The sequence below is a fragment of the Notolepis coatsorum genome (assembly GCF_963971535.1).
Source record: "Notolepis coatsorum genome assembly, chromosome: 11".
Taxonomy (NCBI): Eukaryota; Metazoa; Chordata; class Actinopteri; order Aulopiformes; family Paralepididae; genus Notolepis; species Notolepis coatsorum.
This window is the reverse complement of record NC_140175.1, coordinates 87,937,141-87,963,081: the sequence shown is the minus strand read 5'-3', so window position 1 is coordinate 87,963,081 and position 25,941 is coordinate 87,937,141. Positions and strand designations below refer to the sequence as shown.

The 25,941-nt window shown below is 42.7% G+C and overlaps 1 protein-coding gene across 5 annotated transcripts in view; it reads left to right on the top strand.

Moving 5' to 3' along the window:
• ptpn13 (protein tyrosine phosphatase non-receptor type 13) overlaps positions 1 to 25,941 on the top strand; it is a 153,718-nt gene that overhangs the window by 87,858 nt on the left and 39,919 nt on the right. For all 5 annotated transcript variants that reach the window (XM_084324404.1, XM_084324405.1, XM_084324402.1 and 2 more), the window contains exons 8-18: positions 4,365 to 4,457; positions 7,364 to 7,451; positions 12,896 to 13,103; positions 14,552 to 14,626; positions 14,821 to 14,995; positions 16,521 to 16,671; positions 17,782 to 17,920; positions 19,349 to 19,501; positions 20,930 to 21,112; positions 21,872 to 22,034; positions 23,131 to 23,557. In XM_084324404.1, coding sequence (XP_084180530.1) covers positions 4,365 to 4,457; positions 7,364 to 7,451; positions 12,896 to 13,103; positions 14,552 to 14,626; positions 14,821 to 14,995; positions 16,521 to 16,671; positions 17,782 to 17,920; positions 19,349 to 19,501; positions 20,930 to 21,112; positions 21,872 to 22,034; positions 23,131 to 23,557 — 1,855 coding nt within the window. The remainder of the gene's footprint in view (positions 1 to 4,364; positions 4,458 to 7,363; positions 7,452 to 12,895; positions 13,104 to 14,551; positions 14,627 to 14,820; positions 14,996 to 16,520; positions 16,672 to 17,781; positions 17,921 to 19,348; positions 19,502 to 20,929; positions 21,113 to 21,871; positions 22,035 to 23,130; positions 23,558 to 25,941) is intronic.

The following is a 25,941-nucleotide window of genomic DNA, read 5'->3' as shown; positions in this document are numbered from 1 at the left end:
ACTCATTGGCAGAGTCAGCGGGTGGAAGTCGATGGGTGGTAATCTGGACGTTGTGGACAGCGACTCCTACAGGTCGGTTGGCGGACGCCTGCACAGCAGAGACAGGAAATGGCGGGGGTAGTGTGAGCCTCCCACACGTTACACCTCTCCAATGAGAGTCCGCGCTGGCAGGTGAAAAGATGTGACAGGCTGCCTCCTCGTGTACCGGAGGGGACAAGTGATGCAAGGCTTCTATCCTCCCTACAACCGACCAGTGGAAGGCATATGCGAGCAACGTTCAAGACAGGGGAGGGGAGAATTGGAAACACGAAATTGGGATGGGAGAAAAATAGAAAATAAGTAGAAAAAGTGGATACTTTTTTTTTAAGTCCACAAGAGATGACATAAAACATGTGTACATGCCATACGTCCTTCATTCATTAGGGGGAACTATTTATGACCCACTATAGCATGAGGACATAATGTACTCCAATGAGCACCCGTTCTAGTTGTCCTTAGATGCAGCGCACCTAAAGACGATAAAATGGCACTAACTCACGCCACTCACTCCTTCTGTCATTCTGTCTCTCCCCTAGTGGCGGCTCACAGGCATGGCACTTTGCATCTATAACACTGTGTCCTTTCTATCACACTCTATTGCTGGATTTTATCACTAGCATCTACATTACCACACCCTATATATTGTAGCTATTGTCTGTACGAATGAGCCCTCTTATCTGTGTTTGACTCCTAGAAAAGTTCAGGTGTGTGTGTGTGTGTGTGCATTTGTATTTTTGTATGTATGGGTGTTGACGTGAAGGCATGACATTACTGTACTTGGTGTACTGTAAAATCCTATTGTTACATTGACACATCCAGAGTGCATTCCCACAGAGCTCATGACTCACACAGAGCCATCACTTCAGAGCTATTTAAGGTGACTGGTAGACCGGTCCTAAACGTCCTCATCCCTGGCTCCACAATGCATCTTACTTACAGGTGAGGGAGGTGAAACCAAACAGGTTTGCGTCTCCGCAACCAGTGAGGAATGTCATTCATCCGAGCTATGTAGCTGAAGTCGACACTGGGAGCAAGACTTTCAGGTTCTTTTTGTACACAGCAGCAAACTCAACAACTTGGCAAACTCTGTATGATGGCATGTACAATTGTGCTCTATATACTGTGTATATATATATATCCATATCAATCGGTCAGAATATACCTGCATATAATCCTTCTATATACCTCATTATACACCTGCATATAACTCATACAACTCAATACAATAATGCTGTATATATATATATATATATATATACCTAGTTTAATCACCTGTACATTGTAGATTAGATTGTACTTTATTGTCATTATATTTGCATACAACGAGATTAATAAAAGTAATAAAAGATAAACATAAAATACTATACAGAAACATAGAATACTATACAAGAAACATGAAATACTATACAAGAAACATAAATACTATACAATAAGATGATGTTACAATACTGTACAATATACAAAATAACAACAATATACAAAATAACAATACACAAATAACAATCGGTGTTTATAGTTTATTTTTATAGTGTTTATATTACTATTGCACTTTACTGTTACATTTGCACGCTGGTTGGATGCCAAACATCTTATCGTTGTACTGTACTTGTGCTGTATGATGACAATACATGTTTAATCTAAACTCAGCTGGGGCCTGATCTCGACTCGCACAATTTAGTCTTGATGCCGTTGTTGTGTGATGGTGGAATGTCTGAATTTCCGGCTATTACGTTTATCAGATCTAGTTTGGAGATGAAAGTGGATTTTGCTCGGGCCAAGCAGTTGAGAGGAAACTTGACCTGTGTTTAAACTTTCCACGACACTGCTTCATCCAGTCAAGCCACACAAAAACCAAGTCTTCCCTGAGAAATACACTGGGCAGCCAGCGAGGTCATACTCGGCCTTGACTATTTTTTGCTGCCGCTTTTCAATCTGATTGTGTGTGTGTTTTCCATCATGTTTGTTTACCCACATTGTGGCTTATAGTTTTCTTTATTATTTGGTCTCCGCACTTTGGTTGTCAAATCAGTCTCGAGCAGGATTTGGAGATTTGGAAATCGGCAGCTCTTCAATCGGCAACATAGTGTTAGTAGTAGGGTTGTTGCACGATACACCGATACTAGAAAGGTATTGCAATACCTAGCCGTTAAAAATGGTCCAATACTCTTATTAGTATCGGTACTTTTGGAATAATAGCCTGATGCCGTATTTTTATGTGTTATTTTTTTTGGTGTGCATTGTTTTTATTGACCAGTCCATTCATGCTGAGTGAATCCGTTCCCCCAGCCACATTTGTGTATTCAAATCTTTTGGGGAATTAACTGATAGAAATTTTTTCGAAAATGTATCTAATCGAATCGTGGTCAAATGAAGAGATTTCATGATGCATTGAATCGTTGCCTGAATAATCGTAATCGAAATTAATCGTTGTGAGGTCGCATCGTTTCAAGTTCAAGTTTCTTTAATAGTTGTCATACAGAAGTACAGAATACTTTTGTACAAAATGCTTCTTACTGTTGCGCTCCAGAGACTGTGCATGACAAGATAAGTATGAAATAAAAACATAGTAAAAATAGTAAAAATTAGAAGTAAAAAAAGAGGTCACAGTGTTCAGTTTAGACATATGTACAATGTTCGTAGACGTAGTTACCATCCAATATACAATACTGTGCAGTGTACTAATATACAATACTATATAGTGCAAGGCATAAATGGACGAGGTGCAGTTTAGGTACAATTCACAGTAGGTGTACGAGTTGTAGTGCAAATCCTTTATCAATAAATATAAAGTGTAAGTGTGTTTGTGTGATCTAAAGTGTGGAGAGTGGGTGCTGCAGTGTGTTGTTTGTTTGAGTGAGTGTGTGCGTGTGGGTGTGTGTGCTGTGTGCATTTGATGGTTGTTGCATAGTGATTATTGTTCGTTTAGCGATTATTGTTCGTTTAGCAGCCTGATGGCCTGGGGATAGAAGCTCCTTCTGAGTCTTTCTGTGCTCGCCATAAGACTCCGGTATCGCTTGCCTGACGGCAGCAGTTCAAAGAGGCAGTTGTTCGGGTGGCTCGAGTCCTTAATAATTCTCTTAGCCTTCCCCTTGCACCGCTTGTTGTAAATGTTCTGGAGGGTGGGAAGCCCCCCTCTAATTGTGCGTTCGGCTGAACGTGTCACTCTTTGTAGTCTGCTACGGTCTTTTGCAGTGCTATTCCCAAACCAGGAGGTGATGTTGCCGGTCAGGATGCTCTCTATTGTACATGAGTAGAAGTTCCTAAGGATCTTCTGACTGACTTGGAACTTCCTTAGGCGCCTGAGGAAGTAGAGGCGTTGTCGTGCCTTCTTCACAACACTGTCAATGTGTGTGGTCCATGTCAAGTCCTCGGATATGTGGGCTCCGAGGTACTTGAAACTGTTCACTCTCTCAACTGGTGCCCCGTCGATGCTGAGGGGGCTGTAGTCCTTGACCCCCGACCTCCTGAAGTCCACAATCATCTCTTTTGTTTTGCTGACGTTCAGGGAGAGGCAGTTCTCCTGACACCACTGTGACAGGTTCTCTACCTCTTCCAGGTAGGCCCGTTTCGTCGTTACACCCCTAGTGTGTGATAGTGCACACTGTGTGTAGTGGGCAACAGTGTCTGCTCAACACACACCAAAGCATTTTCCACATTGTCCGTTTGTGATTCTGCCGAGTGTTTCACTCCTTTTTCGACAAAAATAACTCAACGAAAAAAAAACGTTTAGGACCACATTATATCAAGCTGACGGTTCGATGACTTAAAACTAACGTTAGCTGCTAATGTCAACCAAGCTGTTCCCAAAACAGTTAACCTAATCCTGGAGCTACTCCGCGGACTCACCTGTAACGGCTGTAATCATTTTATTATTTAAGTTTGAACCGGGTGTCAACCTATTTTCTGTTATTTTATTAATAAAACATCATTTTATAAAGACTTTTACATGTTCCGTCATCTAATATTATATTCCATTACTTTTCCTGACATTTTTTAGTTTTTGCTGTGGTATCTTTTTCTATCATGACCACAGTGTGTTGACTTCAGTCCTAGTGGATTTACTGCTAGATTGTCCAAATCCCATAGAAACCAGACGGACCTGTTTTTGTTTTTCTTTGTTACTGTTTTTGTTTGGGTGCATGGAAGATTGGAAGGAAACAAGAAAGTTCCCAGCTTAACATTCACAAAGAAAAGTGTTCTTCATAAATGCCATCTAATCTACATCATTAATCCAAGTGATCCTGATCATCCTGTATCCTAATGATCCTGCGATCATAACCATATTTTGGGGAGCGTACTAAAGGTTGGTCTCCCTGTTCCCTCAGACCCTCTTCATGCCCACCGGAGGTACCACAGCGACTACAGCTCATCCAGCGAGAGCCCCTCCATCACCTCCTCGGACCCAGACTACAGACAAGGTACAGTAGGTGGCCGAACCATCACAATGTCTTGTTTAGGTCTGGACGATCACATGGTATATCATCCAATTGATGTTTCATTGTATTGGGGTAATGGGCCGTGTGGTTTTATAGTATAAAACTGGTAATGCTCAATTAACATTCAAATTAGAGCGCATTGTTCCGAACTTCAGAGTGCATGTCCGAAAAGGGCTTCAGATAACACTAAGCGGACTGTATCCCAACGCAACAAACCTTTCATGGTAACGTTTAGGGCTGTCTTAAATACTTCGAAGCTTCGTTCGATGGGCATGGGATTCAAATATGAAAAATTTAAATTAAAAAGAATTGCTAAATCAACTCTGCCTCTCTTTGTTAACGGCAACAAGCAATGCTGTTTGTTATTTAAGATGAGGTCGGACTCGGCACTGACAGATTTGTGTTCATTGTGCTGCTTTTATAAAGCCTCAAATGACGGCTTACAATATTTCATGAAAGCAAGGTGTTTAGTTTGTCTAAGATTTAAAAAGGTTTAAACTTTACAGCACTGACAAAGTTGACCAAAGTGCTGTACAAGTCCCACAACATAAAGAAAATAAAAATATATACATTTTTTATATATTTTTTTTATCTCGAATCTCAGCCCCGAAGCTTCGAATTCCAAAAAAAGGTCAGCCCTAGTAACGTTAACGTACCTATCTGTATAATACTCCTTCTGCTCCACACAGCTTCCAGTGTTGTCTTCCTGGAGCAACTAACCCTTAGCTTCCAGTGTTGTCTTCCTGGAGCAACTAACCCTTAGCTTCCATGTTGTCTTCCTGGAGCAACTAACCCTTAGCTTCCAGTGTTGTCTTCCTGGAGCAACTAACCCTTAGCTTCCAGTGTTGTCTTCCTGGAGCAACTAACCCTTAGCTTCCAGTGTTGTCTTCCTGGAGCAACTAACCCTTAGCTTCCAGTGTTGTCTTCCTGGAGCAACTAACCCTTAGCTTCCAGTGTTGTCTTCCTGGAGCAACTTACCCTTAGCTTCCAGTGTTGTCACTTTGGATATGGGTCAGCTAAATTACTATAATGTAAACAACCTGCGCGGTATTTCAGAGTGAGATTTCAAATTATCTGCATTTTAAACTATTACTCATTCCATCAGTCCACTCAAAATGATCCCTCATGTGATTCATGATATTCATTGAAAATCGCATATGAGCGTATTATATACGTAGTATTAATAACACATGGAGATATACTAAAAAGCTATTTAATATTTTTGGTCAGTAAAAGATCCGTCTGGCTGGTCGGATTTTTTATTTTATTTTTTTTAACTACCAGCCATCTTGGCTGGTAAGCCATAAAGTAAATTTTGTTCCCTGGTTGTAAAGTGCTTTTGAGTGTCTAGAAAAGTGCTATATATAAATGATAAATTCCACGATGAGCCTTGACACAGATGGACGATTAACAATAAATGTCAGCACATTGACCAGCCCTACATCATCATCATCACCATGTGGCATGATGTTGTTCTGTATGTATCGTGTTCTGTGTCTGCATATATTGTCATACATCCTTCCTTTTTTTACCATTTCATCAAATGAAGCCAAATTCATATTAGAAATACTACAATATCACAATATGAAATGCCAATGCCCTCCTTCAACATTTGCAGATATAGCTCAAATAATATAGCAGGAAAATCCATTTTCATCTCCTAAGAAACCATGAGTCAAAACTTAAACGTTCCTAGAAACTACATGGTACTTCATGTCCTAATATAGCCAGCCAATCCAGCGTGTGTATTATTACCAACCTTGTTGCCTAATCAGTATATCTGAAACAGACCCTTCCTGTTGGTGTTCCGCTTGAAGCTGTCGGAAAATAACCTGAAGGGGGTGTTTATCTCTAGATCATTTCGACACCAGTCATTGTGTTTTAGTAAGTAGAATTTCTGACTCATCTTGTGTTGGTTTAATTTTGACGACTACCACCCCTTTTGTAGTTGTGTGCAACACGGTCTCATCAGAAAACCTAAATAAAGTACCGGTACTAACCGGCCATGGGGAAAAAGCCATAAGTAATATATTTACTTATTGTATAAGTAATATATTATTTACATTTCGTATCGTCAAACGAAAATAAGAAAACGCAATCGGGAGTCAAACTAACAATGATTGTAGTTGCAGGGCGAATGCTCACTAAGCCACCTGCCCACCCTGATACAAACACAGCAGGTTAGGGTTTGGGTGAGGCTATCAAGAGAAGTGTGTCTTGGTAGTCTTGAGGTAAAGGCACTTGCCTTCCATGCAAGCGTCCCGGGTTTGTTCATGTAATGTACTTATTTGTAAATATGTCAATGTTACTTATTTGTAACATGTACACATTCTACATTTTCGTAAATAATGTCAATATATTACTTATGGCTAAAACAACGTACAATATGTACCTTTTTCCTCTGATCTTTATTTACATATTTTAAAGGAACACGCCAACTTTTTGGGAAATTTGCTTATTTGCCATCTACCCTGGAGTTAGACAAGCAGATACATACCCTTTTCTTCTCTGTGCATGCAGTAGGCTTAGGGAACAGCCGCACCGTTAGCCTAGCTTAGCGTCATTCACTGGAAGTAGGTGTGCCAGTGTAGCCTAGTTCCCAATAGTCATAAAATACACACACTCCAAATACAACTCCAAAATGTTCCTGTAAACATGTTGTGACCTGTTACCACATGGAGAAAAATAATAATAATAATTAGACATTTTTGTTTTATAAGCAGATACTGTATAGTCAGAAGTATTTTTTGCCGAACCACTGCTGCCTGGGCGCAGCGATTTCATCACCTCAAAAGCCCTGTTTTTCAAAAAGCAACAGGGCTTTTGAGGTGATTGTGTGTGTTTGTGTGTGTAACACTAACAAGACTTTCTCCGGTCTTCCTCCCCAGCTAAGAAACCAGAGGACGTGAGGAGGTTGTATGGCTCGCAGGCGGCCCTGTCTCTTGAACATGATGCCCTGTCACTGACCAGACACAGGTACAGTACACACACACGCACACACACACACACACACACACACACACACACACACACACACACACACACACACACACACACACACACACACACACACACACACACACACACACACACACACACACACACACACACACACACACACACACACACACACACACACACACACACACACACCAGAGGAGTGCCTGCTGTCAAACGTGACACATGGAACAGGAGGACTGCATTTATATAACTTTACAACTTATGCTTCACATTCACCCATTCACTCACACATTCACACACAGACCATGGAGGCAACCATGCAATGTGACAACCTGCTCATCGGAAGCAGTGAGTTAAGTGTCTTTGCTCAAGGACACTTTGACACGCTGGCGAGAGGAGCCGGAATCAAACCAGGAACCTTCCGATTACCAGACGACTACTCTACTTCCTATTCCACTGTTGAAATCACAGCAGGGAATCGTTTGTGCAAATGAATAGGAGACCGTGTGGATGATGTGCAAACGGAGGAGCTGAGTAGTGGCACAATTCTAATCTGATTTGAAAATATTATCAGTTGTTTATAAAAAATAATAATAAAAAAAAACATGGTTACAAAGTTCAGTTTTAAATTATATCAATACTATATCACCTTACTAAGAGTTATTGTATATTGTAGAGCATTGTTTTTAAAGGGATATTTCACTTATAATATAATCTAAATAATTATAAGCTAGTGCCTACTGCTGTCCCTGTCGTCCTCTGTCAACACCACCAGTCCTCCTAGATGTCCTGCTCCTCACTCACTTGAGTCACTTCCATAGGGGACAACATCCCCTCCAAATTCCTCAGAGACGCAGCAGCCGCCATCACCCCAGTCATCACACACATAATAAACCTCTCTATAAAACAGGGGCACGTGCGAGAGTGACCCCTCTGCACAAAAAGGGCAGCAAATTAGACCCAGGCAACTACCGCCCTGTTTCTATTCTTACCTCCATCTCGAAAGTCATGGAGAAAATAGTCTACGAACAGGTCGAAAAGTACCTGGCGGAAAAAAATCGAATCTACGAATTCCAATCTGGCTTCAGAACGTCCCACTCCACTGACACATGCCTCCTCTATTTGAACGACCACATCAAACAAGAGGTGGACGCGGGCAAATACTGCGGCATGGTCATGCTGGACCTACAAAAGGCCTTCGACACTGTCAATCACTCCATTCTGATGGACAAGCTAAAAGCAATTGGTTTTGATGGCTTATCAGTGAGCTGGATGCAATCCTACCTGGAGGGGAGAGAACAGATGGTAGAGGTAAATGGTACTCTATCCCCCCCTATCCCCCCCCTCCACAAGGAAGCATACTAGGACCGCTACTCTTCCTAATTTATGCAAATGACATGTCGTCAGCCTGTGACTGCAACTTGTTCCTGTTTGCGGACGACTCAGCCCTGCTGGTCTCTGACAAGAACAAGTTGCAGGTTGAAAAAACCCTCAGCTCGGAACTAGGCAAAATCTGCATATGGCTCGCTGATAACAAACTATCATTACACATGGGCAAAACAGAGTCCATTCTCTTCGGTTCAAATAACAAACTCAGCAAGACCGACGGCTTCTCAGTTACAGTGGGTGACAATATTGTCACAAGGAAAGACGAAATTACCTACCTGGGTTCCATCCTAGAGGCAAATCTTTCCTGTGACAAAATGGCATCCAATGTAATAAAAAAAGTCAACCAACGAACTAGATTCTTGTACCGGATCTCCTCTCTGGTAAACAAGAATACCCTGAAGACTCTGGCAGGAGCACTCATTCAAGGGTACTATGACTATGCGTGCACCTCATGGTACCAAAGCACCTCAAAGGCGCTTAAAACAAAATTACAAACATCACAAAACAAACTGGTCAGACTACTACTTGACCTGAACCCCAGAACCCACCTCACCCCTGCCCACTTTGACAACCTAGGATGGCTTAGAGTAGACGACAGAGTACAGCAACTTGCAATGGGCCTGGTCTACAAGATACACTATACGACCGGGGTGCCCATGTACATGTCAAAATACTTCCCAAAGGTCAGTGAATACCACAACCACTACACCAGAGGAAGCTCAACAAATCATGTTAAACCCAGATTCGGCTCAAACAAGGGACTAAACACGTTTCGCAATTATGCCACAACAATGTGGAACGCCCTACCCAAAGCTGTAAAGGAATGTGAATCCCTGCCCACATTCAAAACCGCTCTTAAAGAGCACCTACGGGAGGCTGCAATTCGAAACTGGCCACCGTAAATGCCCAAAACCCCCACCACCTCCTAATAGACAGTCTCCTCCCCACCGCATGTATATATTCCCTCCCCGCCGTATGTATATTTCCCTCCCACCCACCCACCCCCTCCTAATGTACAGTCCCCTCCCCATCATATGTATATACTCTGTCAGGATCTAGGGGTAACAGTACTGTATATTTGAATACCGTTTATGTCACAAATGTATCAGTACTAAATACCTATATGTCCCTATGCCATAAATGTCATGTATGTTGTGTATGTCATAAATGTCTATATGAATTGAAAATGGGGGACCCTGATGTAAACGAGACGAAAGTCTTTCTCAGGTCTGCATCCCCTTAACAATTGTATGTATTGAGCCGTACTGTATTGTACCCATTCTGCAATCTGTTAAATAAAGTTTTCATTCATTCATTCATTCATTCATTAATTCATACATTTTGAGGACCAAGTCTAAATATCATACTCCTGATGTATAAACAACCTATACAGCAATATTATTGGGTGTACTTGCCACCCTTCAGTCACCAGCTCACAGCTGGAATACACCCTTCCTGTCAGTGGCGGTGATCGAACCAGCAACCTTTTCGGTGACTGGCCGGTGTCTTTTACCACTAGGCCATCCTGCCTCCCCATTAAAGCGAGTTAACGTGTCCGAAATGCAGCAAATCAAGTCACTTTGCTTTGATTCATTGCATGTTAGACGTGTTTCTACCAATATTCTATTTTGGCCTGGTATCGGACGGCTATCCAATATCGGTATCGGTGCATCCCGAGGTAAGGCTGCTGAAATATCCCTTTAACACCTGCACCACCAGTGGAGGACATGCAGAGAAGATGAGGCAGCATGGCTCACCGAGGCTAAACGGCTGTTAATGTTCAGCCAGGCCCGGTGGCTCAAGGTGAAGCCATTCCCACGCCTCTTATCACTGGACACACCAAGGAAACTATAAAAGAAGGAAGGGTCATCATGTCAGAATACCAGCGTTCTATGCTCTGCTTGGTGCCAGTTCTATTGAAGCCTGTATTAATATTCATAATAGGAAATATACATCAACCGATATATCAAACGTTAGCTTGTTAACATTCCAACAAATTGCAGATGATTCTGACATCCGAGATAATAACACGTTTAAATGACGTAAAGGTTAGAAAAGAGGAGGTGGCTGATCCCATTCAACTCGATGTTGAGCGAACTGAACGTTTTCCACACTTGGCACCGATGTGAGTTCATGAGCTACGCAGTGACGTGATGACCCTTCCTTCTTTTATAGTTTCCTTGACACACACTAGGAAGAGGAATGCGTCTGTCTTGAGTCACCAGGTAACATGCCCCTTGACTTGGAACTCCCCTCTTCTTCAGGCACGTTTTTCAAGGGACTGAGTTGAACAGTTGAACGATTAACCCGATTATGTTGTTTTCAAATATTTGAGTTTGTTAATGCTTAGCTCCTCTATGAAGTGTGTGTGTTTGTGTGGTGTGTTTTAAGTAGCTCTCTTGCACCCCCTGGTGGTAATGTTTCAACTGGTCATTTAGTCCTCTGTTTGACATGGTAACAGCTGTTCTGTCTGGCTGCACTAATGTGGGATTTTGAGGGTGATTTCATAAGTGATCTGTGTTTGTGTGTGAGTGTGTGTGTGTGTGTGTGTGTGTGTCATGGCTGCCACGCGTCAGTGGTGAGACGAATGCGCTCGTGATTTTTAACATCTAAGCTCGCATACACCTGTTGTAACTGCCACCGTTATTGCAGTTGGGACATAAGATGCACTGGACGCTTTTGATAACATGTGCCTCGTTACCTTTGTTGACACCAGCCACAGGGAGGTGCTGGTCATAGAAGTAGGCTGTACCTTTGATCTGTACATGGCCCAGGCACAAGTATATCAAATACCAACCACTGCTCAGTGTGATGGCTGACCTTGGGTATAGGTGTAGATATAGTGTACTTTATTCGGAAGTCTTGGCCATGTATACAAATGCACCATGACCGGTCTGATAATTGCTGCAATGTCTAAAATAAAAGTCAAACAAATTGCCAAATATTGCTCTGTCTCAGCTATTATTGGCAGCTTAGCCACGTGGAGAAGGAGGTGCTATGTGTACCCTTAAGTGTTCAGTGCTGCTTGGCCCCGATACATTTGATTCCCTGTTTATGTAATATAATTTGTGGAACCAAATAAAGTATTAAAGTGTGTGTGTGTGTGTGAATCAGAGAGGGAGAGAGATAAGAGTGAGTGTGTGTATGAGACCGAGAAAGAGGGAGGGAGAGAGAGCAAGAGTGTGTGACAGAGAAAGAGAGAGATGGTAATTGTGAGAGAGAGAGAGATGTGTCTATTTTTCTGTCTTACACGCACTCTTTGTCTCACACACTCTTACTCTCCCTTTCTCTGTCTCACACACACGCACACACGCACGCACACACACACACACACACACACACACACACACACACACACACACACACACACACACACACACACAGCTGGCCTGGCAGGGGGGGCTCCCATGCCTCCCCGATGAGGTCATTCTTAATGTGAAAACCCCATTCAGCAATCACTCTCTCCCTCTCTCTCGCCTCTCTCTCTCTCTCTCCTCTGTCTCTAATCTCTGGCATCACAGGCCTGGGCTGCCTCCTGTTAGAATGACAGCCAATAGCAGCTTTTGCATCTTATTGCAAGGGCATCATCCAGTATTTAGGATTTCTGCATGCTTACATAATGTCTCTCAGCATTAGAGAGCATCCACCCGTTCATTGCAGGCATACAACAAATTATTCTGTGTCCGTCTCTAAACGGGTTTACTTTGTGCAATTGTTTTGAATTGAAAATACGGACTGGCTTTAGGGGGCTCCTGGTCTTGCCTGCACGCCACTTACCTGTGAATACACCTTGTAAATTGAGATCTGTTGTTGGTGTTTTGTTGCTTGTGGCCTAATACTATATACGTTTTGCTTGGATATGTGTTTTTAAGTGTTCGAGACACAAATGTTGTTAATGATACTGCTATATGATTGAGTCCTGTGTGCGGTTGGTTAATTAGAACAATATTTGACAATAATCGTTACAACATACCGTTACAATGTGAGATGCATCTCCCGATTGGAATGAATCATGGATGAATAACATTAAAGTAAGTAACTAGTATCTACCCCCCCCCCCCCCCCCCCAGACATTATGAGGGGGCTTCAGACGAGGGCCTGGCTGGGGCAGAACTGCTCCTCCAAAGGCAGGAGGAGGAGGTGCAGAGGCTCCAGGCCCACCTAGCCAACAGGCTGTCCAGGGCCTACCCCGGGGATGAGCCCTTGCCTCTGCCACGTGCCTCCATGCTGGACCTCCGGGACGCCTCCACGTTACCACACCTGCACCGCAAAGCCAAGGTAGGACCGCTGGGCCCACGCGCTCCTATGTAGTAAATGGTTAATTTATATAGTGCTAGTAGTAGTAGTAGTGGTAAATGGTGCATTTATATAACCGCATCTATCCAAAGCGCTTTGTTCCTCACATCCACCCGTTCACTCACACATTCACACACCGACAGCAGAGGCGATCATGCATGTAGCCAACCTGCTCATCGGGAGCAGTTTAGGGGTTAAGTGTCTTGCTCAAGGACACTTCGACACACTGCCCGGGAGGAGTGGGAATAGAACCAGGAACCTCCAGATTACTAGACTGCTCTACCTCTCGAGCCACTGTAGTGGCTCCAGTAGTTGTGGTGGAACCGGACTCGTCAGTTATGGTCGTAGACTGATCAACACGGGTTTAATGGAAAAATGCATAGTACAAAGCTTTGCTGAGAGGAGTGTTTTCTAGTGGCTATCTTGGAGAACACTGAGGTGGACAAGGGAATCCAGCTCTCTTGTGGATAGAGACGGGGGGGGGGGGGGTGGCTCTCTAGGTGTGAGAGTCAGTTGGAGGATGCAGTAGCATAGCGGTTGTCAAACTATGGGTCTATTTTTTTTTTATTTCTTTTGCAAAATCAACTCTGCCTCTCTTAACTACAATAAGCAATGCTGTTTGTTATTTAAGATGAGGTCGGACTCGGCACTGACAGATTTGTGTTCATTGTGCTGCTTTTATAAAGCCTCAAATGACGGCTTACAATATTTCATGAAAGCAAAGTGTTTTGTTTGTCTAAGATTTAAAAAGGTTTAAACTTTACAGCACTGACAAAGTTGAACAAAGTGCTGTACAAATGTATTAAAGTTGTTTTTTAAAACAATAAAAAAAAAATGTTTACTTCGATGTCAAGTAGGGGGCCGCAAAATATCATCCAGCGGGCCGCGAGTTTGAGACCCCTGGTAGATAAAACATTTCCGGAGCAGTAAACAAGAGTCCTGTGGTTCACAGTTTGGCTCAGCACCAGAGGAAAGCATACATTGCAAAGGTTTTTTTTTCAATACATGAAAGAAAATATGAGAGACATTTGTAAATGTACTGTTCAAAAAGCTAAGAAAGGGATTAAAAGATGTAGTATTTATATTGTTGGGGTTAACTTGTGGAACAATGCTGATATACATTTAAGAATGAGTCATTTGCTTTTGGTTTTTAAGAAAATGGTTTGTATAGCTATTTTTGAAGTTTACAAATGTGAATAAAATTCTTATTTTTGTCATTTTCTTTTAGAATACTGTTTTGGAGTCTTCATTTTGTTAAGAATAATAGGACTGGCATGTATAAGCATTATGCTTCAGTCTGTACCTTTTCAGTCACTGTCAAATGAAAGATTGTTGAATGATTGTGCAGATTGTATTGTGTGTGATGACTGAATAAAACTACTACTACGGTTTCTTCTGTGGCCATAATTCCCCCCCTCCCCCCACCTCAGAACTTCTACGGACCAGAGTTTGTGAAGATGACCAGTGAGCCCTGCGTTGTCCTGGCGGTTCCCTCATCGATCATGGTGAGGGTGTGAATTCATGTTTTCAAAACACATAGTTCTGGCTGCAGCGGAGCTAAACGAGTCCCGCTAATAAAGATTACCGTACTTTTACTGTCGACTCCTCCACGGCCTCTCACTCTCTCTCTCACTCCTGCTCCCCCTGACCCTCTCTCACTCCTGCTCCCCCCGACCCTCTCTCACCCTCCTCCCCCCAGAACAAGCGCGGTAAGATGGACGAGGTGCAGAGGAAGGTGGGCGTGGTGCTGCTGAACGGCCAGAAGCTGGAACTGAGTTGTGACACCAAGGCCATCTGTAAGGACGCTCTGGACATGACGGTGGCCCACGTTGGCCTGGTGGAGCACCATCTGTTTGGCCTGGCCTGCCTTAAAGGTGGGTGTTGGGAACATAGTGTGCAGTTGAAAAAAGGCAATATATCACAATATTGTGATATTACACCGGCTTCGCACAAGGTCCTTGGAAGTGCTTGATTTTTTACACTAAAAAGTCGAGGCCTGGAATTCCTTGAAAACAGCCAATTTTTTAACAAGGTGCTTAAAAAGTCCTTTAAATTCAAATCAACCATTCACATTGCAAGTGTTGAAACATTTTAAAACATTTATGAATCGAGAAATAATATTTTTTTATTTAAAGTGTAACTAATTGTCGGAAATTGATTTTAAGTCATAAATATTGGATCTGATTTTTTTTTATATAAAAAAAAAATGCATTTAAAAGTGAATTGTATCCTTTTAAATCCTTTTAAAATAGTTCTTAGAAAAGTACTTTAATTTCATTTTGCAATGTCTGTGGGAACCCTGATTACAGTATCGTGACTCCCACCCCTAATTAACATTGATAGTTTTATTATTTTATTTCCGTGTCATGCACACAAAGTGCCCAACCCTCATGGGTTTATAAGACACCAACAATCCTGTTGCAGTGTTCCATTATTAGATTGCACATTACATTTAATTATCTAAAGGACTACTACTAATACTAAAATGTAATCCATACTAAAAATACGGATAACATAAATACAGATTACAGCTCTGTTTTAAACAAAGTATTCTGCCTTCTCTCTCAAGCTTGACAAATAAAATCTACTACCAAAAAAAGTTCCCTTCCTGAAGCACAACTCAAGTTGTTCATATTCATCCAGCTCAAGAAAATCAACATAAATGGAGGACATTTTACTAAAGTACTTACCCTTACATTTTCGTAAACGGGGCAGTAAAAAGAACATCTCAATTTTACTTATTTCACACACCAAACAAAGTGTGTCCTCCTCTGGGGTGGCTTTAAAGCTGCCGGTCTCTAGGGGCTAGTGGCAATGTCCCTGATCGTAGCTGTGCACATTAAACACTAAGAATTCCCTCTGCTCAAAATAAAAACAAAACTTCACAGGGTTTGAAAAACAGTCCCCTATTGAAAAAGTCAGTTCCCTACACCGTTCACCAGAAACCACAAAGAACCCACATTCTCACTGACGTCTCGTTGACGCGGTCCCTTTTCACAACAATGTATCAGCCGTGCCGCCTACGCACGTCCGCACAGCTAACGGACAAACAAGTCCTCTGTGTTGCACAGACAACAACACCTGGTTAATTTCCCTCACCGTCGAGGGACCCCTTTGGCATTTAGACGTACACTTCAGAATAACATCATTAATCAGACCTATTGGAACTTGAACAGAATACTTTGGTGAGTTTTTTTTTCTTTCGCAGCGCAGAAGCTAAGCTTTCGTTTTTAATGAGGTTGTTCGTCTTCTCCACCTGATGCATCATTTATGACTCATCTCCCTTTATCACACTGCAGACGGCTCCTCCACAACCACACACTGATTACTCTCTCTCTCTCACTTTCTCTCTCTTCTCTCTCGCTCTCCCTCCTCCTCCTCCTTTCCTTCCTCTCCCAGATAATGAGTTCTTCTTCGTCGATCCCGATGCCAGACTGTCCAAAGTGGCACCAGAGGGGTGGAAGGAGGAACCCAAGAAAAAGAAAGTCGACGTGCCCTTTAACCTTTTCCTACGCATCAAATTCTTCCTGGACGATGTCAACCTCATACAGTGAGAACCATTGAATTAGAAATAACCATGGTATCTGCAGGCTATTAAAACATATTCAATAACCAGGGTATCTGCGGGGTATTAAAACATATTCAATAACCAGGGTATCTGCGGGGTATTAAAACATATTCAATAACCAGGGTATCTGCAGGCTATTAAAACATATTCAATAACCAGGGTATCTGCAGGGTATTAAAACATATTCAATAACCAGGGTATCTGCGGGGTATTAAAGCATATTCAATAACCAGGGTATCTGCGGGGTATTAAAACATATTCAATAACCAGGGTATCTGCGGGGTATTAAAACATATTCAATAACCAGGTTATCTGCGGGGTATTAAAACATATTCAATAACGGCGGTTAGGTGGCCGAGCGGAGATTGCGTTCGTCACCAACCCCGGAGCTGTGAGCTGGATTCGCCTGTTCGAATCCAGCTCACAGCTCCGGGGTTGTCACCAGCTTGGCTGGCCGTCCACACTAATACAATTGGCTGTATTAGAGGGTGGGAGAAGCTGGCGGGGTGGGTCCGGGTCGTTGTAAACAGCGACTCCTACAGTTCGGTCGGGGCGCCTGCTAAGCGCGGATAGGACCTGAGGGGGATAGTGTGATCCTCCCACACGCTACGCCCTCTCAATGAGAATCCGCGCTGCCAGGTGAAAAGAAGCGGTGATTGGCTGGACGTGTGTCGGAGGAAGCACGTGGTTGCCTCCACTCTCCCAGATGATCTGACTGGGGGGGGTAAGTGCGCAGCGACCAGGAAGGGATTGGGAATTGGCATACGACTAACATTGGGATGGGAGAAAATCGGAGGAAAATGGAGGGGGAAAAAGACCAAAAAAAAAAAAAAAAAAAAAAACACATATTCAATAACCAGGGTATCTGCGCGGTATTAAAACATATTCAATAACCAGGGTATCTGCGCGGTATTAAAACATATTTAATAACCAGGGTATCTGCAGGGTATTAAAACATATTCAATAACCAGGGTATCTGCAGGGTATTAAAACATATTCAATAACCATATAACATACTGTATATGTAGTTGCCTTAATCGCATGATACTTTGAATGAGGGGCATCTGTCTGTTTTTCTTCTGTTGACACCAGGCACACCATGACCAAACATCAGCACTACTTGCAGCTGAGGAAGGATATCTTGGAGGAGAGGATGCGGTGTGACACAGAAAACGCCATGCTCCTGGCCTCCCTGGCACTTCAGGCCGAGTTCAGTGATTACCAACCCGAGGTACTATTTTATTTATTTCTATATGCTGTGGTTTAGAAACTAACTACCGGTACTTGCCCAGACAATCGGATATCACTCTCAATGTTAAGTTCATAGGAAGGTATACTTTGAATTGGATCCAGATCTTGCAATCAAGACTTTTTTCCTCTTGTCCAAATTGTCAATCAAATTTAAGCATGGGTCTCAAAGTAAATAATCAAAATGACAATTTGCTGTGAAATGTGGATTATGTTGATGTTGTTTGAGTGTTCCAGCTCCGTGGGAAGACCTACTTCAGACATGATGTTGATGGGGGCGGCTGGGTAGCGCAGCGGACTAAGCGCCTGCCTACCACCGCAGAGACACTGGTATCGAATCCAGCTGTCAGCGGTACCTCCGGCTTGGTCGGTCGTCCATACTAACACAATTGGCAGTGTTAGCGGGTGGGAAGCCGGTGGGGTGTGTATCCTGGTCGTTGTAAACAGCGACTCCTACAGGTCGGTCGGGGCGCCTGCTCAGCGAGGAAGGGAACTGGGGGAAGTAGTGTGATCCCCCCACGCGTTACGCTCCCCCAGTGAGAGTCCTTGCTGTCAGGTGAAAAGAAGCGGCTGGCTGACTCCACATGTATCGGAGGAGACATGTGATAGTATCTATCAACCCTCCCTAGACCGGCAAGTGGGGCGCAAATGCGCACAACGACCAGGAAGGGAATTGGCATAACGACAAAATTGGGATGGGAGAAAAATACAGAAAAAGGGGGAGAAAAAGTAGGGGGGGGGGGAAGACACGGTGTTGATGGTTTGTTTGTGTTCCAGCTCCATGGAAGACAGTGTTGATGGTTTGTTTGTTCTTCTAGCTCCATGGGAAGACCTACTTCAGTCATGATGTTGATGGTTTGTTTGTTCTTCTAGCTCCATGGGAAGACCTACTTCAGTTTGTTTGTTCTTCTAGCTCCATGGGAAGACCTACTTCAGTTTGTTTGTTCTTCTAGCTCCATGGGAAGACCTACTTCAGTTTGTTTGTTCTTCTAGCTCCATGGGAAGACCTACTTCAGTTTGTTTGTTCTTCTAGCTCCATGGGAAGACCTACTTCAGTCATGCTGTTGATGGTTTGTTTGTTCTTCTAGCTCCATGGGAAGACCTACTTCAGACATGCTGTTGATGGTTTGTTTGTTCTTCTAGCTCCATGGGAAGACCTACTTCAGTCATTGATGTTGATGGTTTGTTTGTGTTGCAGCTCCATGGAAGACACGATGTTGATTGGTTTGTTTGTGTTGCAGCTCCATGGAAGACACGATGTTGATGGTTTGTTTGTTCTTCTAGCTCCATGGAAGACACGATGTTGATGGTTTGTTTGTGTTGCAGCTCCATGGAAGACACGATGTTGATGGTTTGTTTGTGTTGCAGCTCCATGGAAGACACGATGTTGATGGTTTGTTTGTTCTTCTAGCTCCATGGGAAGACCTACTTCAGAATGGAACACTACCTGCCCGTGTCTGTCCTGGATAAACTGGACCAGACCTCCATCAAGGAGGAGCTGCCAAAGCTCCACAGCAACTACTACGGAGCCTCTGAGACGGAGGCCGAGTTTGAGTTCCTTAAGGTCTGTACCAAATAGGAGATTCCAGTTTGTGTGTCAAATGTTATAGAAATGTTGCGTAATATTGAAATAAATAGGTTGTCTGGTCAAGACTGGCAAGAGTGTAAACCGTCTATTCTTTATTTATAATAAAACGCAAGATACTTGTGCCCTAATGACAGGGGTGTAAAGTGCTTGAGTAATTGTACTTTGTTACAATACTCAAGTACTGTTTTGGGGGATTTGTACTTTACTCAAGTATTATTAGATTTGTAATACTTGTACTTTTACTCATTTACATTTCAGAGGAAAAAAACGTACTTTTTAAAAAACATTACTTTTCCCAGAACTACCCCCCCTCCATGCTAGCTTTCATTTACCGACAATGATACCCACACACCCAACTTCCTTGTGTTATCTTATGTGGAAATAAACGATACAGCAAAGAACAGAGAAGAAAAGTAATAATCGTACCCTTTGTAAGAACAGAACATAGCGTTCCTCCTACGCGCGTTGCACTCGCCCTCACCCCCAGCCCTGCTGATAACAAATGATGAATTTAAGACTGTGTGCCATTATTACTACCAAATGTAATAATTGTGAAAGCCCCTTGAATATTGAATATTACTATAATGAAGAGCACTGCTCTGTTGTAATCCAAAATTGAACTATTTTATCACTGTTCTATGTTAAATACCCTGCTGTATGTATGTTCCATTTTATAATTCTTAGTCTATTTCTAAACCGAATCATTTTAAACAATTTTTGTACTGAATGAAACTGTAAACAGAGAACCTATTGGGATAGTAGGTCCTAATGTGAAACACTGTGATTTACCTTACCTTGCTCATGCTCGCTTATGCCTATATTTTTTACTGTTGTGAAGCACTTTGAACTGCAACTTCTGTATGAAAAGTGCTATACAAATAAAGTATTATATTTGTTTACTTTGGCCCCCAACTGACATTATTTCTCCTCAACCAAATCGACTGACTCCCTTTCGATGCTTCTTCCGAACTTTCGCAAACTCTGCCCACGAATCCCCAACTCTCCCAATAATGATAAAGTCGATTGGCTTTACATCCTCGCTGTTCAGTTTCTGCTGCCAAGTCTGCATATCTAAGCTTTTTCCTTTCATAAGCCTATTCCACTGAATCATCCCAGGGCACGGTCAATTCTATAAAATAAACATATCAATATGGTTTGTTTATTATCCCATCGGGAGTCTTATATCTTCATTCATATTGTATACATCGTCAGTTTGAGATGGTTTCACTTCCAGATCTGAAATGGTATAGCACCATATTTGCCCGAAGGTGTTTACCTACATACTTTCTGTTATAACCATATGGAAACGCGTCATATCTTTCAATATTCTATAATAATAATAATAATATGACCTACTACTATTTACATTGTAGAAGATGAGAGTGGCTGTGTTGTCTCCTGTAGGTGAGCCAGAGGCTGGCAGAGTATGGTGTCCACTTCCACCGCGTCCTGCCGGAGAAGAGGTCCCAGACGGGCATCATGCTGGGGGTCTACTCTAAAGGGGTGCTCATCTTTGAGGTCCTGAATGGAAACCGTACCCCAGTACTAAGGTTCCCCTGGAGAGAGACCAAGAAGATCTCCTTCACGGTACGCATCTGTCCCTGAATCTACACAGTATGCATGTGATGAACAAATCTCACATTTATACGTCGAATTGGGAAATTACATTGTCTGTCTTACTCTCAATAACCCTTGTAATAAAAATGTAAATCCTGTATAAACCTTGCATGGTGTCAGGGACCCTGATGTAAACAAGACGAAAGTCTTTCTCTGGTCTGCATCCCCTTAACAATTGTGTGTATTGAGCTGTACTGTATTGTACCCATTCTGCAATCTGTTAATAAAGTTTTCAATCAATCAATCAATGCATGTGTGTGTATATGTATATATATATCCATATCTGTCTGAATATACCTGCATATAATCCTTCTATATACCTACTTATACACTCCATAACTCTGTATGATAGCATATACAATAATGCTGTATATACTGCATATATATATATTTATTCTCACTGTATATATATTTATTATGTCTGTACATACCTGCATATCTGTAGATACTATATTTGTATATATCTGTACACTACCTGTATCACTGTACATATTATGCATACTAAAACTCTGTACATACATCCGATTAGCACTATTACTCTATGGTAGTATTATTTTTATATTTTATACCCAGTTTAATCACCTGTACATTGTATATTACTATTGCACTTTACTGTTACATTTGCACTCTGGTTAGATGCCAAACATATTTTCGTTGTACTGTACTTGTGCTGTAGGATGACAATACATTTTAATCTAATCTGAAATCCTGCGCTTGCCTTTTATCCAGAAAAAGAAGATTTGCCTCCAGAACACGTCGGATGGGATCAAGCACCTGTTCCAGACGGACAGCAACAAGACCTGCCAGTACCTGCTGCACCTCTGCTCCGACCAGCACAAGTTCCACCTGCAGATGAAGGCTCGCCAGAACAACCAGGAGCTCCAGGACCTGGGTAGGAGAGAGGGAGGGAGGGAGGGAGGGAGGGAGGTAAAGAGATGGAAACGGATTAAGTTGAGAGAGAGAATGGTGCTGCTTACACAAGGACAACATGTGTAGCTTCGAGCTGAACATTTGTTTTTGCTAGGGATGCTCGATATTGGCTTTTTTACCGATATCCGATATACCGATATTCTCCAACTCTTAATTTCCGATACCGATATCAACCGATACCGATATATGCAGGGTTCCCCCCCCCCCCCCCCCCCCCCAAAAATGGAAAAATTGCAGGTAATTAACATTACATATCTCTTGTCGTGGAATTAACACAACATTATGCATACTTTTGACAATAAATATAATCAGAATTTGTTCTTACTTGCTTGCCTGGGTAAATAAGGCTTAAATAAATGTAAAAAAAATAAAACGATACAGATCATTTCCGATATCACATTTTAATGCCAATATCGGCCGATAATATTGGTAGGCCGATAATATCGGACATCCCTAGTTTTTGCTTTTTTTTTTTTTTTTTTTAGGTTAAACGAGGCCAGAGAAAGACGGAACGGGGGAAGAAAGAGATTACTTAATGTTTCAGACTGCAGAAAGAGATTACTTAATGTTTCAGACTGCAGAAAGAGATTACTTAATGTTTCAGACTGCAGACAGAGATTACTTAATGTTTCAGACTGCAGAAAGAGATTACTTAATGTTTCAGACTGCAGAAAGAGATTACTTAATGTTTCAGACTGCAGAAAGAGATTACTTAATGTTTCAGACTGCAGAAAGAGATTACCGTACTTAATGTTTCAGACTGCAGAAAGAGATTACTTAGGGCAGTTTGTCGATTCACTCTTTTTTATCAATCAACCCTTTATTTAACCAGAAAATAAAAACCCATTGAGACCTCGGTCTCTTTTTCAAGGGTGATCTGGCCAAGAAGGCAAGCACAAATTATGACAAAACATACATAACAAGACACAATACACATACAGTAGACTACCATACAACCGATATTTTAAATATCAAATTCAGTAAAAAAAAAAACACTGAAAAATACTTTACACTCCCAAGTGATGTCCCCTCTCGTCTGTGTCCTCCTTGGTGGACAGAGAACTCCCCCTTGAGCGGCCTGCAGTACTCCGGCGTCGGGCGGGCGGTGAGCTCCCTCAGCCTGGCGTCGCCCAGCTCCTCGGCTCGCTCCGACCCGGACCACCTGAAGAGGATCTCCTACTCGGAGGTGGCGCTGAACAAGGCCCCCGCCGCCAGCCGCCTGCTGTCCCAGGACGAGCTCGTCTTCCCGGGCTTCAACCCGGCCCCCGGGGTCCATCACTCCAACCCCCGGCTGATGAGCCGCTCCCACCACAACCTGGGCCAGGTGCCCGAGTCTCCGGAGCACCGGGTGGCGCTGGCGGCGGGTGGGCCGGGGTACAGCAGCCAGTCCAGCAGCGCGCTGAGCCGGGTCCTGCTCAGTCAGCCGGCCTCTCACCACCACAGCTCAGACACAGACTCCATCTCCAACTCGCTCCAACCGGACAAGTGAGTATGGTATTTGGGCGGGAGGGAGAGGGAGAGAGGCAGAGAGAGAGGGAGAGAGAGAGAGAGAGGCAGAGAGAGAGGGAGAGGGAGAGGGAGAGAGAGGGGGAGAGAGAGAGAGAGAGAGCTGTGTAAATGCTCTTTATTCATACAGTTAGTACCAAGGCGTTTGGGCAACATGCCTTCATTAGTGTTGCATGACAAAGAAACAACAATGGATCTTAAATACCCATATCTTAAAAGACCAATCAGAAAACGTTACATTCCTAGACTCGCCAATGAAATGTCCACATACTGTAGTGTATATACGTCCATGACGGACACATCAGTTCCTACTAGGAAAGTCAAATGGATATTTGTGAACATGAGCTCCATAGTCCCAAAGCCAGAGGTCTGAGTCAGATTTGTGACGTCATCAGGTATACAGTCTGGAGCTCCTCCATAGACCATGAGTTTCTACAATGGGTTTCTACCGTAGTCTCAGTTCTGAAGCAGAAAATGCATCCGTATACACACTAGGCTTGGGCGGTATGACAGTATTACGGTATACCAGGATATTTTGAAATCCCGCCGGTATGATTCTCAATACCGTGACGTCACAGACTGCTATTACACTGACACAGAGTTGATTGTAGTGCACAGCACGCGCCAGCAGAGGGTTATGTGGCTATCGTTCTGTGAGCTAGCGTTGGTACCTGGCTGGTGCTGGCTAACTGGCTATCGTTCTGAGAGCTAACGTTAGTACTAGGCTGGCTAACTGGCTATCGTTCTGAGAGCTAACGTTAGTACTAGGCTGGCTAACTGGCTATCGTTCTGAGAGCTAACGTTAGTACCTGGCTGGCTAACTGGCTATCGTTCTGAGAGCTAACGTTAGTACTAGGCTGGTGCTGGCTAACTGGCTATCATTCTGAGCGCTAACGTTAGTACTAGGCTGGTGCTGGCTAACTGGCTATCGTTCTGAGAGCTAACGTTAGTACTAGGCTGGTGCTGGCTAACTGGCTATCGTTCTGAGAGCTAACGTTAGTACTAGGCTGGTTCTGGCTAACTGGCTATCGTTCTGAGAGCTAACGTTAGTACTAGGCTGGTACTGGCTAACTGGCTATCGTTCTGAGAGCTAACGTTAGTACTAGGCTGGTTCTGGCTAACTGGCTATCGTTCTGATAGCTAACGTTGGTACCTGGCTGGTGCTGGCTAACTAACGTGGCTATCGTTCTGTGATTTGTTTACTTGGTAACACGGGTTGCTAAGGAATTTAGGTTCGAGGTTGAAGAAAGTGCACTTTTAGGTTGAAAGAACGGCCCTAATGTCAACGTGTTTCAATATAAGCGTTATGTATGGTGATAACGAGTATATTGTTAGCTCATACCGTCATAATACCCATACCGGGGTATTATGTCAGCAAGGTATGACTGTATGAAAAAAATTATACCGCCCAAGCCTAATACACACAGAGAACATTCTCCTGGGTGCTCTCAGCGTCACCTAGAACAGTGGTTCCCAAAGAGCTGCTGCAGGGGGTCGCGAGATGATTTCCTAAAAAAAAATTGATTTCCAAAAATATATATATATTAGAGGTGGGCATAGATTTTTTTTTTAATCTAGATTAATCTATCTGCAATCCTGGAGTTAATCTAGATTAAAATGGCTCATTTGAAGTCTGCCGAAGTCATTCAAAATATGTGTTCTACCTAGGGATGGGTATCGTTAGGATTTTATCGATACTACTACTCTTATCGATACTGCTTAACGGTTCGTTACTTTATCGACATTGCTTTATTATTTATAACTTTATAAATAAATATTATTTCTTCAGCAGCAGCAATGTTCTTTTATATAACTCTATAAATAAATTATAAATAAATATAATAAATAAATATTATTTCTTCAGCAACAGCAGCAACAATGTTTTAAATGTGTCTGAATTATAGACTTTTTATAATAAACAACAAATGTAAGATAAAAAAAACTATATACACTGAATGATTAGTTGTTACTTGTTACCTAAAGCCCTTGGACTCCACTGTAGAGAAGTGGTGCAGGCCTTTGACAACAAACTGGGTCACAGCCCTGTTCACCCTATCCTCTGTCATCCTTCCTAGCTGCTAGGGTGAAGGGACTTTGTGCTTGGCTGGGACCCGTGGTGTAGAGGGAGGAGGGGTGGGCTGGGACATGGTGGCTGTAGCCTCAGCCTGACGAATGACTTATCTATAAAAAGTTTTTATAATATATATATAGCGAACAAGTGTATTGCCATGCTGTGGAAAAGTGCTGAATCCCCCCCCCCATGTCTATGTGGCTTAGTGAAATCTCTTCGTACATGGCATCAGAGAAAATAATGTTCAATCTTAAGAAAAAACCACATCTCTTTGATAAATGCTGGGCTGGGT